This window comes from Silurus aristotelis (genome assembly GCF_946808225.1).
Source record: "Silurus aristotelis genome assembly, chromosome: 16".
Classification (NCBI taxonomy): Eukaryota; Metazoa; Chordata; class Actinopteri; order Siluriformes; family Siluridae; genus Silurus; species Silurus aristotelis.
In genome coordinates, this window is record NC_139589.1 from 10,284,781 (window position 1) to 10,298,335 (window position 13,555).

General features: G+C 34.3%; 2 protein-coding genes across 2 annotated transcripts in view; one reads left to right on the forward strand and one right to left on the reverse strand.

Annotated features, from left to right (window-relative positions):
• The window catches only part of LOC310739200 (sialidase-3-like), a 161,078-nt gene that overhangs the window by 38,073 nt on the left and 109,450 nt on the right, over window positions 1-13,555 (reverse strand). The window lies entirely within an intron of this gene.
• xrra1 (X-ray radiation resistance associated 1) lies at window positions 132-13,166 on the forward strand. The gene is made up of 17 exons (XM_083564878.1): window positions 132-371; window positions 1,237-1,415; window positions 1,549-1,620; window positions 1,748-1,820; window positions 2,825-2,922; window positions 4,077-4,225; window positions 4,331-4,432; window positions 5,671-5,750; window positions 5,867-5,937; window positions 6,031-6,096; window positions 6,199-6,292; window positions 6,369-6,493; window positions 7,904-8,188; window positions 8,305-8,455; window positions 8,546-8,661; window positions 10,624-10,729; window positions 12,520-13,166. The coding sequence occupies exons 1-17, from the start codon at window positions 281-283 to the stop codon at window positions 12,660-12,662; spliced, it is 2,001 nt and encodes a 666-aa protein (XP_083421004.1). The 5' UTR covers window positions 132-280; the 3' UTR covers window positions 12,663-13,166.

Below are 13,555 nucleotides of genomic sequence, written 5' to 3' on the forward strand. Positions count from 1 at the left end.
AAATAGTCGTCGTTTCTTCAAACTAGCATACGGATTTTCTGAAAAGTGTCACTGAGAATGTTTTGCATTGATGGCATGTTGATGAAATGTTTTAATCTATCGGAAATCGTAACTATTTTTTAACACACTTCTTACAGCAATTGTGTGTTAAACTACAACTCCCACACATTTTTATTTTGTCGCTAAGAGACCAGTCCATAACAACCAGCTTTATTGCTGGTAAAGTTCCTTATATAGGTTTAGCAGTGTTTTTCTTCAGATCTGAGCTATTTAGTTCAAAATGGCTGGTTTAGGAATTTATAAACTGGACAAAGGAGAAAGTTTTCCTACGAATTGTTTCCCGATAAGGTCATCTCATCAAAATAAAGAAGGTACAAACATTGACCTCTATTCTAATGTATTATGCAGTGCCGCAATGCCACAATAATACAATAAAGGACAGAAAAATAAAGAGTATAGGATATAAAAAGCGAACACTTCATAGTTGTTCTTGAGTTCTTGTCCAGGCTAAAAAAAAAAAAAAAGGTTTTTCTTCTTGAAACAGGACTATGCATTGTTAATTTTAGACCTGATCTGGAATGATCAGTTAGGACTGAGCAAGGAGATGTGAGTTATATGTACTGAATAGTTTTATTAGAATAGAAAATAATATAATAAAATGTATTTCTAATAAAAAGTAATCTTTGGCTGCACATCAAACTAAGTACTGACTTTAATATAATTTATAATTAATACTAATAGAATTGCTTTCTGCTGTTTAACTGGTATTAAATAGGCAGGAAATGGACTAAGTTAATAGATACAATTATTTACTTTAATCATTAATAATAAATAATAGTGCATACTGGTTGGACTTTGAGAATAATGATGATCAGTGACTGGACAGTTATTGAATATTGGAAACAATAGTGATCAGTGATTGGACTTTTTTGTAACAAGGGTGATTCAATCTTTTTTAACCCAGATTAAGAGAAATGCAGCTCAGTCAGGTTTTATTCAATGCTGCCGGATGTGCGTCGATTGAACCTGATGTCTCAGCTTGTATAACTGTAATGTGAGCTGGAGAAGCATGAACAGTTACTTGCATCAGCTAAATGTCCCCCTAGATTTTATTGCTAATCTCTTTTTTTCATTAAGGCACCAAACACTGAAGGGATTTTTTTTATTTGGCAACACTATTGCCACCTATATGGCCAAACTCCTTGTTCAAAAGTTATTATTGTTTTCTTTCTTAAGGAGCAGGGCACTGGTTAACTGTCCACAGAGGCAGTGTGGAGGATCGATGCAAGAGCTTAAAGCATCCAACATCACTAAAACGTGTTTGCACCGGACCATTGGGTCAGTCTGAATGTGAGAGACCTAGGCAAAAGGCATCATCAAAAAGCTCTGGAAACATTTTAAATGGAACGGTTTTGGTGAGAATGACTGCAAAATTTTGTTCAATATCCATCACAGTGTCTAAAATATACGTCATGTTATCAGGTCCACTTGTCAACTTAGTAGAAGTTCAATGACTGAATGTATTAAAATCTGCTTCTTCTTCTTCAGCTGGCTCTGCACAGTGTGGACAAACCATCAGATCTCTGCTATGTGGACATAAGTGAAAGAAAGCTGAAGTCGGTAGGATTGATTGCTTCTCATTCAATGAACCTTTATGGCTTGTGGCATACAGTTTCTTCTTTATACCATCATCAGATCCAAAAAGTTTTTTTGATTTGTCTGATCTTATTCATCTATGTTTGGACAGGTAACATTAGACGGTTTGGAGGAATTTGACAGTGTTGCTTACATGAATGCTTCTGACAACTATTTAACATTAGGTAATATGGATTCACTTTTCATTTGATGATGCCCTACACATTTTACATTTCGGGTAAATCATGCCATTACAGGTAAAAGATCAAGAATAGTTTGGAGTTAGGAAGCCAAACATTACTTTCCTATAACAGCATGCTGATCTGTTTTAATCAACTTATACAACTTGCAGTTTGCTAACAATTACAATATTTTGTTCAGTGAAGAACGATGCAAAATAAAAAAATTTTCTTAGGTTATATAATTCTTGGATTAATATAATTATATGGATTATAGGCAACTAGTTTAGTTGCTCTGGAGCTTATGTTTTTTTTTAACTGGCTTTATAACTGAATAGCTTGATAGACCTTTACTTTACTTTACATCACATTACATAGCATTCAGTAATTCAGTCTAGTGGTTAGGATGCGGCGCTCTCACCGCTGCGGCCCGGGTTTCGATCCCCAGTCAGGGATTCAACCCCAGCCGTTAGGGTTGCACAAGCCTTAGTGCCGGTCCCAAGCCCGGATAAATAGGGTGGGTTGCGTTAGGAAGGGCATCCAGCATAAAAACTGCCAAATCAAACATGCGAATGATCCGCTGTGGCGACCCCTAATGGGAGAAGCCAAAAGAAAGTTTTTTACATTACATAGCATTCAGATATTTGGCTCACTGTAATTTTGCAAGATCGCAAAACCTGCTCTCTTCCTGCTTCCTGTTACTCTTCTTGTTGGTGCAGAACTTCTTTTCTGTATTCTAACTTGAATATTGAGTCATTTCCTTAACTTGAGCAATCTTTTTACTTCTTCATGATAACAAAGTAAATGCTCATTAGGAGTAGCAAGCTGGCTTTCCTTGAGGTAAGACACTTATAGGTGACACAGGATATTGTAAAACTTTTCTTTGGCCGTATTGGACAACACATGTAAATGTATTCATGTAGATTAAAAAGAACCTTCTCAAATGACTTTAAATAACAAGATGATAACTTGATCAAAACACATCTGGTCTTTTTTTGTGATACGTTTAGAGGCTTTTAGCAGGTTTCCTGCTCTGAGGGAGCTGGAGTTGTCTTTGAACCGCATCAGCACTGTGAAAGTTAATGCTGTAGATTTCCCTAAATTAGAGGTATGTCTTATTTATGGAATATTACTGAAATGATTAGCATGCATTCCAAGGTCTTATACTGGTTTATACTGCATAGTGCTGGCTAACGAGTCAGAATTGCTGATAAATCTGTTTTTAATTTTTACAATTTAGTTTCTCATCAAAGAAATAGGTCCCCTGGTGGTCTAGTGGTTAAGATGCAGCGCTCTCACCGCTGCGACCCGGGTTCGATTCCCGGTCAGGGAACCATCCCCAGCCACTCTCAGTGCCGGTCCCAAGCCCGGATAAATTGGGGAGGGTTGCGTTAGGAAGGGCATCCAGCGTAAAACATATGCCAAATCAAACGTGCGGAGGATCCGCTGTGGCGACCCCTAACGGGAGAAGCCGAAAGAAACTATAGTTTCTCATCAAAGAAATTCTCTTTCTTTTGCAGCCAGAAACTCATTGAACTCTAATATAAATCTCATTAACCCCCATAATCACAATGCAACTATTCAAATATTAGACTCATTTTAAAATGCACAATAACTTGTTGGTTCTTACTTAAAGTCATGTGGTAGAGCCATTTCAACAGGTGAAACACATGAAGTACATTATTTACAGACCTACTTTGGATTAAACCGCATTTAGTCAGTCAATAAGGCTAATATTTATAAGAAGCCTATCAATATGATATAAAAAAAAATTACAGTAACAAAGTGAAATATTATCAACAAATTCAGATTTTTAGATCTGATTGGTTGAAACATTTCAAAACACTGGAGAAATCCTTGATACATACATACAACACATTCCCATGATCAAATTCCCTATTAATGTGCCCACTTTTGAAATCAATTAAAAGGATTTCTCACTTCTTAAACATACTGTTATTAAGTGAGGAAGGGAAAGCTCCTTCAGGGATCAGTGTTCTGTCTCAAGAACAATATTTTATGACCTTTTGAATGCAGTGTCTCATTCATTTCTCAACATACGTGTGTGTGTGTGTGTGTGTGTGTGTGTGTGTGTGTGTGTGTGGGTGTGTGTGTGTGTGTGTGTGTGTGTGTGTGTGTGTGTGTGTTGGTCTAAGTATTTAAAAGAAAGTATACTTTAACTAAAGTGTAAGAAATTATCCTAAATTGTTTCCAGTAAGTTTTGATTGTATTGTTTTGTTTTTTTGTTTTTTTCTTGCCTAGGTGCTTGATCTGTCCTATAATAATTTATCAAGCAATAGTATATTAGCCATTGGTCTTTTACAACGATTAAAGGTGCTTTATTTGACTGGAAATGGCCTGCAGACACTTCCACCTGATATGACTGTCCCTAATATCCTTCATGGTGATCAGTATGTTTCTTTTTGTTTTTGTTTTTTTATACAGTCTACTCTTTTGTATTTAATCTCATTAAATATCCACTAAAAACTTTACTTTGACATATTTCATTTTAACAGGGGTCCTGTCTGCAGCAACTTGTTTCAGACTCTTGAAGTTTTGATGCTGGATGATAATAATCTGTCTTCTTGTGTCTTTACGAGTCTTTCGAATCTGAAAAGGTCAGTTTATTTTTGCACTAATAAAAAGATGGAAATAAACTGCACTCTGCCTTGTTTCTGATATTATTTTGTACTTAGACTATGTATCTATATGCTAGAAAGCTTTACTCTATGTTTGCACACTAAAAAGAAAACAATAAATGTATTGCTAAGCTTAGTACTCCAGCAACATGAAAAGTATTCCTTTCAGTAATTGGTTTTTGTTCTGAAGTTTGAAAGAATATATATTTATATCATGTATAATATATTTTAGTGCCTCTGAAATATATGTCTACAGTAGTATTACTAGAATGGAAGGACAGTATCTAACAACTTTTTACCTTTTTATAGCTTTTAAACTACACTACTGAAAAAGGTATAAAGCACTTAGGATGTGTTGTTATAGAAAAATAATCAATGACAGAGTGGTGTCATGTGGGCCATCATTAACAGTTACTGTTACCACTGACTACTGTTACAAAGCTGATTATTTTATTACAGTGGCACATTTTAAAAGGGCTTTATTCACCTTACCCCACAGCAATTTTCCAAAAATTTTTAAACAATTATTAATCAACCCTTTTATCCATATGAACTTACATTTAGTGTTATGGAATTTCTGTTAGCTTTAAACAGTTTTTTTTTTTTCCTTTTTTCCAATTTCTTGAAGTTTCTTGAATAATACAAAAAATGTATGTTTCTAAAAAATTTGATCTAGTGCAGTTATATTTAACATTATTCACCTTTGTCCAATCAAAACTGAGCATTCAGTGTAGCTATAGCATTGTCAGTCTGGAAGAACGAGCAGAAGCCGAAGTTCGACAGAACGGAGGTGCTTTAATGAAATTAGGGAAAGTAGAGAAACCAAACCAGCTGTAAACACGGGAACACAGATATACACCAACAAATAGTAGATCATGAGATAAATCCACAGAAAAGTTCACAGAGTAGAAAATCCACAACAAGTAATTCCATAGGACTGGTAGTCAGTAATGTCCTGAGCTGTTCACCAGACTAACCAGTAGACCAGACGGGGAGTGCTTGGAAGTGTGAGCTTATAAAGTGGGTGAGCTGATGAGTGTCAGGTGTGTGTGATTAGTAGGATGGGGATCTGCTAGGAGGAATGTGTGGTTCTAGTGAAGGTGTGGCTGGTGGATCCCTGACAAGCATAAATATATTAGTATTATAAAAATCAGTTTTTAATTTTTTTGTTTTTAAGTTGTTGTTTTTTTTTAATAAAATTTTTTTTATCATTTCAGACTTCGGCATTTAAATTTAGAGGGAAACTACATCTCTAAAGTCCCATACCTCCAGGCGGTGCCAGTGCGACAAATGCCAGGTGCTTCAGATCTGGCAATAGTGATCACCACAAATGATGACATTATGTTAAACAGCATCATACTCCACTAGAAACTGTTAGCTTTGTATTAATCCTCTTTCTTTTCCCCCACACAGGCTGCTCTGATTCTCAATTGAACCAACAGAAGCATTCCAGTATAGGAACTGATATAGAATCACCACAGTTGGTATTATTACATAGTATATAAGGGCATGCATATCATAAATAATAAGATTTAAGTAGATTTTATGATTCTGAAAACCTTTGCTGAACTGTTTAGATGGATGAGGGAGATTTATGTCCACCATTGCCAGAGCTTCGATATCTGAATCTGGCAAACAATAAGGTCTGTTTACCTTCTGCTTCTAGATGTCATGGTTTTATAAAAAAAAAAAAATGGTGTTTGAGAGAAGTGGGAATTTTTGTTGGTATTTTATTTTTTTTCTAGATCTTTGAAGAAGAGGCATTGTTGGCCGTGGCATTGCTTCCTTTCCTCAGCGAGCTTGTTATCCACTCAAACCCCCTGACTACACAGAGGAGTGGTAAGCTCTTTATTTGTGCAAATAAGGTATTTTCTTATTATTGTAATAACATTTCTGTTACTTTTATTTTATTTAGGTGACCCACCAATGTTGACCTGGATTCTTCAAGACAGACTTGGTATTAAAATAAGACGTAAAAAGTTATTAAAGACTGATATTGACAAACCACGTCTTGTGTTGCCTGTCAACCCTAAAAGAAAGGTTATTTATCCATTTATAGATCTTATATTTTTTTTCTTTTCATAAATTATGAATTCTCAAGTCAGAATTATTGATTAATTGTTTACAGTAGTAGAGACTGGTTTGGTGGGCAGTCCTTGTAATCTAAGATTAAAACACAATGATCAATCTTGTGGCTTTATTTAACATTCATGGAAGTTGAAGAAAAGTGGTAGCTCAGTGGTTTTGACATTATTGCACAGTCATGAGTTCAAAGGCCCTCAACCCTCAACTGCTCAATATAAAAAAGAGAGATAATTTTAAGCCACTTTGGAAATGGGCTTCTGTCAAATAAAAGGGTGAAGGGGCTTTTCACATTACAGCACATTGACATTCTTTCTTTGCATATCCCAGAGATGCTAAGAAGCTGGTGTCAGCCATGATACAGAAATCCTGGAGCACAGAGGATTAAGGGCCTTGCTCAGGGCCACGAGAGTGGCAGCTTGAGCAAGGTGATACAGGAGCTTGAACTCCCAACCTTCCAATCAATAACATAGAGTTTTAACAACTGAGCTACCACTTCCCCAAATGCCATAAATGTAAATGTTAGTGTTTCATGTCAGTCAAACATAAAGTTTTACATTTTATTACATTTTCAGTTCCTATGTAGCATTGAAAGCATTTTTTTTAATTTTGCTTTATTTACAAGTACAAAAGTAATTTAAGTGATATCAGATTCGCATATTTGATTTGGCATGTTTTACGCCGGATGCCCTTCCTCACAAAACTTCCCGATTTACCCCGGCTTGGGACCCGCACTAAGAGTGCACAGGCTTGTGCAACCCTAATGGCTGGGTTAATATAAATAATATCAAAAACTAGATAAAAAACTAAATTAAAAACTAAATTATTAAGTAATAACAAACTAAACCATTCTTTTAATAAAATAATTTTTTATAAAAAAATTTGCAGATGGCAGATTGTTGCAGTATGAAAACAAAAAACACATTTTTTAACAACGTTTGTAAATTAATAAAATAATATTTCTTTAAATACTTTAATTATTTGTAGAAGCTCAGAAGTGATACCATGGCACATTTTGTCCATTGATCATTACTTATTACTCTTTTTGCACTTCAAAATATGCTTCACTCACCATGCATAGACCCAAGATTTGTTTTTGTATCATATGATATCAAAGAGTGACCTTTCTGTCATAATCTTCCTAAATAAAATCAATTTTAAAGGAGCACAATTCTAAAATGACAGAGGAGACAACAATATTGCAAACATTATTTAAAAGTATTTTGTGTTTTATTTGGAAATCAAATAAAATACTAAATTATTATTTCAATCTGCCATGAATATTTTAAATAACTAACAAAAACTGATAATATTTATGTGTATATTATCATTATTGTTAAACTGATCTTTTTATCTTTACAAATGCAGGTAGAAACTAAACTCCCAAAGCTACAGAAGGTTTCTTTGATCACAAAACCCTTATGTGCTTCAGAGCTCCCTTCTACAGACAGAAGTATTAAACAGAATAATAGACCTCAGCCAGATTTCAAGTGCACTGACATGTTGTTTCCCAGCTCCTCACAAACTAACACTGAGGACATGAAGAAGGAGAAAGTTGTCACTGCTTCCAGTGGATCAGACCCTTTAGAAATGGAAAAAATCGAAATTCACAGCAAGAGTCAACAAAATGAAGAAATGTTCTTTGTAACAGAGGTGATTTGCCTTTGATTATATTATTGTAGAAAAGGAAATAGCTGGAACAGATGATGTATGAGTATTTCTTTTCTATTTACATTCTAACATGTATTTTTTTCTATTTACATTCCAAGGTAAATGATTTGCATAAACATGAGTATCAGGATAAAACGGAGAAGACAGCAGACATTACTGATTTTGAGAGAAATTACATAAAACAATATCTCTTTGGCTATGAAGTTCTTGAAGATAATAATCTGGATGTAAACATGACTAAATCTATTGGTAAATCTATTTCCTTATTATGCTGTAATGCGAAGGTAATAACATGTAATAATGAGATAAGATTCATGCCTTTTTTTAATGCTTTGCCAGGAATCCAGCAGACAGTGAGAGCTCTAGAGTTCACACTAAAGAACCTGCTTGTGTACAGAGACTACAAAGTAAATTCTGATTGTCTGCAGAGACCATATAAAGAACACCCAAAAGGAGTAAGGAAATTATTATTATATAACTTTATATTGCTTTACATATTCATTCCTGCACTGGCCTGATGTGATTGATTTACACACCAAATGCTATTTTTGCTCAATTTGTTCATAGTGAAATGAACTTAAATGGTTTGTTCAAGTTTATTTCTTTAGCTCTTTTCACAATGGACACTGTCTCAAAGCAGCTTTATAGAATGTAAGAATTATAGAAAAGAAATGTAAAATATAAGTAAATTATGTGTATTTATATCTGTTAAACAAGCCAGTAGCAGTAGCAAGAAACAACTCCAGACACAAAAGGGGAACCCATCCTCATTTGGGTGATTTCAAGAGTGTAACTAATAACTAATTCCTTATAGTTATGACCTAATAAATAATATATTAATAACACAGTATTTATCTAACAGAACAGAAGTGAATCAGAGTTTATTTCCACACTGATGTTTGCATGAGTCAAGAGGTGATGAGAGATTTATGTGAATGATGTGAATACTCAGAGTGAGAACTCTTACAATTTTTCCATTGTAACCTTATAATTCCTTCGACCGTAATATTTCTTTTAACAAGTTGATTGTAAATGGGGTGGTGGGTGGGGCCTTTCAGTGGAACTGAAATTGTTTAATAATTTCTCTCATTTTCACTTTTGGGGCTAACCAGACTTTACCAGAACTTTCTTCAATTTTCTTCACTAAATAAGATAGCAGGTTAATTTTGTGGTTTTTGCAATACTGTCTATAGAAGCAAATGTCATTGAACCATGAGTTCAGATTTTCTGCACCTCCCATATTTCAGAGAATTAGCAGGTTATTTTCAGAATTGTTGCTGTAAAACAGAAGTACCAAAATATACACAGATCAGGCCATTATGACCACTGATAGGTGACGTGAATAACACTGATTATCTCTTTATCATGGCACCTGTTAATGGGTGGGATATATTAGGCAGCAAATGAATATTTTGTCCTCAATGTTGATAGAAGTGTTAGTGTTAGTGTTAGAATAAGGAAAAATGGGCAAGCGTAAGGATTTAAGTGATCAGTTTGACTAGGGCCAAATTGTGGTGAATCGGTGACAGGGTAATGGGCGGCCAAGGCTCATTGATACATGTGGGGAGCCATGCACCCATCTCTAGCTCAAATTGCTTTTTGTTAATGCTCGACGGATCAGGATTGTTTTGGCAGCAAAAGGGGGACAACGCAATATTAGACAAGTCATAAAATTATGCCAGTTCGTGTATCATATGAATTTATATTTTCTATAAGGCTGAAGTAATTTTCTATAAGGCCGGGTAAATCATATGCCACTGATCATAGATATCACCCAATGTATATAGATTTTTCTTGACTGAAGCTGGCTATTTTGTGCTATGGGATTTTTTTTTTTTTGTAGGATTCGCTCTCCTCTTATTTGGTTTCTACATAATCTTGATTTACCAAATACTTGCTTAATAGTTCCATTCAAGTGTGAAATTGAAAGGGAGCTAATTTGAGATTAACTTTTTCCATCTTCAGTTTATTTGGAGAAGTGATAAAAATATAGCATCATAGCATCAATCCAGCATTGCATCAGGGTTATAATGATGAAGATTATTATAAATGCAATTTAAATTTCACTTGGCATCACTTATCCTGTCTGGAGGTACTGGTGTGATGATTAAGATATTCAGTTTAAAATGAAGTGGTAGAACCAATAAATGATTTGGTTTTTGTTAGCAGCATTACAATAGTTGCACTAGTGGACAACTAAAGAAGCAAAATACAGACAATAAACATGCCTTTGCTGACTACAATTAGAAGAGTTTTGTATTTTTAAAACAGTTTCAGGTTTTTGGCTGACATGCTATCCCAAAAATCCCCATGACACCTTATAATCAGCTGTTAAATGACCTTCAGATATGAATAATCAGTGTGACCAGCATTGCTGTTAGAGCTTTTTTTTGTCTTTGTTCTTATTCTTTTTCTAGACAAGGAACTTGCTTTCTGCAAAACCACAAAAAACTAAAGGAGAGAAAGTCAAAGAAATTCTGACAGAAATGAAGGAAAGGAAAACAATAAGTGAAGTTCCTTTGGGTAAGATTCAGTATTTCACTTAGAGTAAACAGTGCATATTTCTAAGTGTTGTCAGTTCTGTAATTCTCCTTAAGAATTGAGTCATTCTGTTGCCAGATCATTGTTGATAGTTGTCTTGTTTACATGCTGGGGTTTGAGCACTTTGCATACATTAGATTAAATGGGACTGTTAATGTCATTTCATTAAAAAAAAAATCATTTTAACTAGTCAGATATTCTTTAACATCAGCAACTGCACAAGCACTGGGCATTGCCATTACAACAATCTGAAATGTCCAGATGAAGAAAGACATAAAATGACATTGAGAAAATCTCATCAACAAAAAAAACCATATAGTCTATATACAGTATATAATATTTTTTAATATTTGCTGTTAATGCTGTGGCTTTGAAGGGAATTTAACACTTACATGTATACTTACACGTACACACTTACACTTATATGTACAGTTATACATTTATAGAAATATTATCAACTTTAGAGATTCCCTGTTTTTCTATAACAGCATTATTTATTGCTGGTTCTTGCAGTCATATTTCCATTCCTGAAATGCCTGCTCAGAATCCCCCCATATTTTATAAATTATGTTTTCTTTTATGCATAATAGAAGTTCTCCAAAGCTCCGCTCTGTTCTTTAACTATATGTATTACTTCATTCTTGTTCTGGCTGAAAAAATAAGCATGACTTCCTATTTTGTATTTTGATTGTTCAGTGTAAAAACTTTGTTAACTAATGCTGTGTTACATCAAGGAGAAGTGTTACAACTCCATATTTCTCCATCTTAATCAATTAACAACAGAAAGAAGCTGTAGGATCTCAGAAAATCATTATTTGAAGTTTTCAGTGTTTTTTTTCAAACTTAATGCATTTATTGCAAGCAAGTGATATGTAGGCCAATAATAAGTTTAGTCTTAAAGTAAATTACATTACATACTTACGATATTTTTGTTCACATAATAGTTTTGTGTTCTGACACCATAAATGTCTTGGTTCCAGTTGTTTATTGCATGTGGATGCACTTTATGTGGCGAGGATACTTACTAGTCCTTAGCTCTGTGTTTTCTGTTATGTATCTTTATGTTGTTTAATGTAGCACCAGGGTTCTGGAGGAACGTTGTCTCATTTCACTGTGTACTGCGTCAGCTATATATGGATGAAATAACAATAAAAGCTTTATAACTTGAAAAATATAGGAAAATGAAAGCTGAAATTCTGATCTGTTGTCATATAATTAGCTTTTGATCTCAAACCCAAATGTCTTCAGTCCATAGCAAAAAAAAAAGGGAGAAGAACAGAGCCTATGTGTTCCAGTATTTTTGGATGGGACTGTAATTTGTTGAGTCAGAACATGTTGTAAAATATTTATCTTGTTGCACCATCGGGCCTGGTCAGTTAAGGTTACACAAATGTAAGAGTGGCAGATCTGGAGGCTGAACACGATTCAATAATAAATATGCTTGAATCGGAGCTGATCTCTTAAAACTCTTGAGAAATAGGTTTACTGGAAAGGGAACTGTTTAGCATTGCAGCTGTTCTTTTCTTTTCCCATCACTAATAAGAGCAGTCAGAGTATGATATACTGACTTGGATTCGTGGTGCACAGTTGTTATTGCGAATTTTGCTATGCTGAGCACATTAGACATGCTGGACATCAGTATTTACAAGAGAATAAGAGAATGGTTATGACAAAGATGTTGAATTTGTTGATTGTATTTTATATAACGTTGTGTGGTCATATACTGGATTTAATATTGGTTATTTATTATTCTTGTCCATTTTTGTACACAGAGAATATTCTCCCAGCCAAAAAAATCTCCAGGAATGAATATGAGAAAGCACTGATATTACTGAAAGATATAAAGAGCAAGTACAAGATGGTCTATTTGAAATCAATGGAGCAAGCAGCACAACTTGAATGCAACTGTGGTTAAAAGGAGCAATCGGTGGACAAATCCACAAAAATTAATTAAAACCCTAATCAGGGATCAGAAAATCCACATCTTTGTACCCTGTATATTTTGTGTATATGCAAGGCAAATGATTTTCTTGTTCTAATGCATTATCCTGTCAATAGTTATAATAGCACATAGACTTGGTACAGCAGATGCCCAGTGGAATAAAACACTTTTTAGATGCACTACTTATGATAGTAACTTATAAAAACCACATTGTAGTGTAGTGTTCCAACGCTGACTTCCAATGTTCCCACTTCTGTTTTAAAACCCACTGTATTGGAAAATTATTATATTCATGAATTGTTCTGCACTTTCAATCAAAGAATTACTGTTCTAATCACTTGTTACATTTATATGCAAAGCACTGACTAAAAAATAAACCTTTACTTTGTGTTTTAAGTGGTAATTATATAACTTTGAGAGAAGTTACATGACAATCTGTGCATATTAATCAAAGACTCACTGCGTACAAAAACATGAATAAAAATGTTTCGATTTTGGATTTCAAATTTTACATCTTCTGGGGTTTTTTTTGGACAGTTTTTACATTTAGGAAATCCAAAGCCAATGTAACTTTAGTTTCCCATTGTTAGATTCCAGTGGTACAATCCATATAGTTGTAGCCCTTCCATTTTAAGAAAATAATCATGTGATCTTTTGAGGTGCATGAGCTACAACAACTTTGAAAAAGGCATAATATTATGCTTTTCTGCTAACCACTGCTGTAGAGTTGTTATTTGCATTACCATAGCCTTGAACTAGACTTCTCTGGTCTCTTTCATCAGGTTTTATAAATTCTAGAGATTGTAGTGTAAATAAAAAATAATAATTAAAATACCAGAAGATGTGCAGTTTCTTAAATACTCGTC

What these genes read in the sequence shown, in the direction of transcription:
- xrra1 (XM_083564878.1), top strand. Translation starts at nt 281, where the DNA reads ATGGCTGGTTTAGGAATTTATAAACTGGACAAAGGAGAAAGTTTTCCT. An exon ending in ATATAGAATCACCACAGTTG is followed by an intron (nt 5,938 to 6,030) that starts GTATTATTACAT and finishes TGAACTGTTTAG; the next exon opens with ATGGATGAGGGAGATTTATG. An exon ending in AATAAGTGAAGTTCCTTTGG is followed by an intron (nt 10,730 to 12,519) that starts GTAAGATTCAGT and finishes TTTTGTACACAG; the next exon opens with AGAATATTCTCCCAGCCAAA.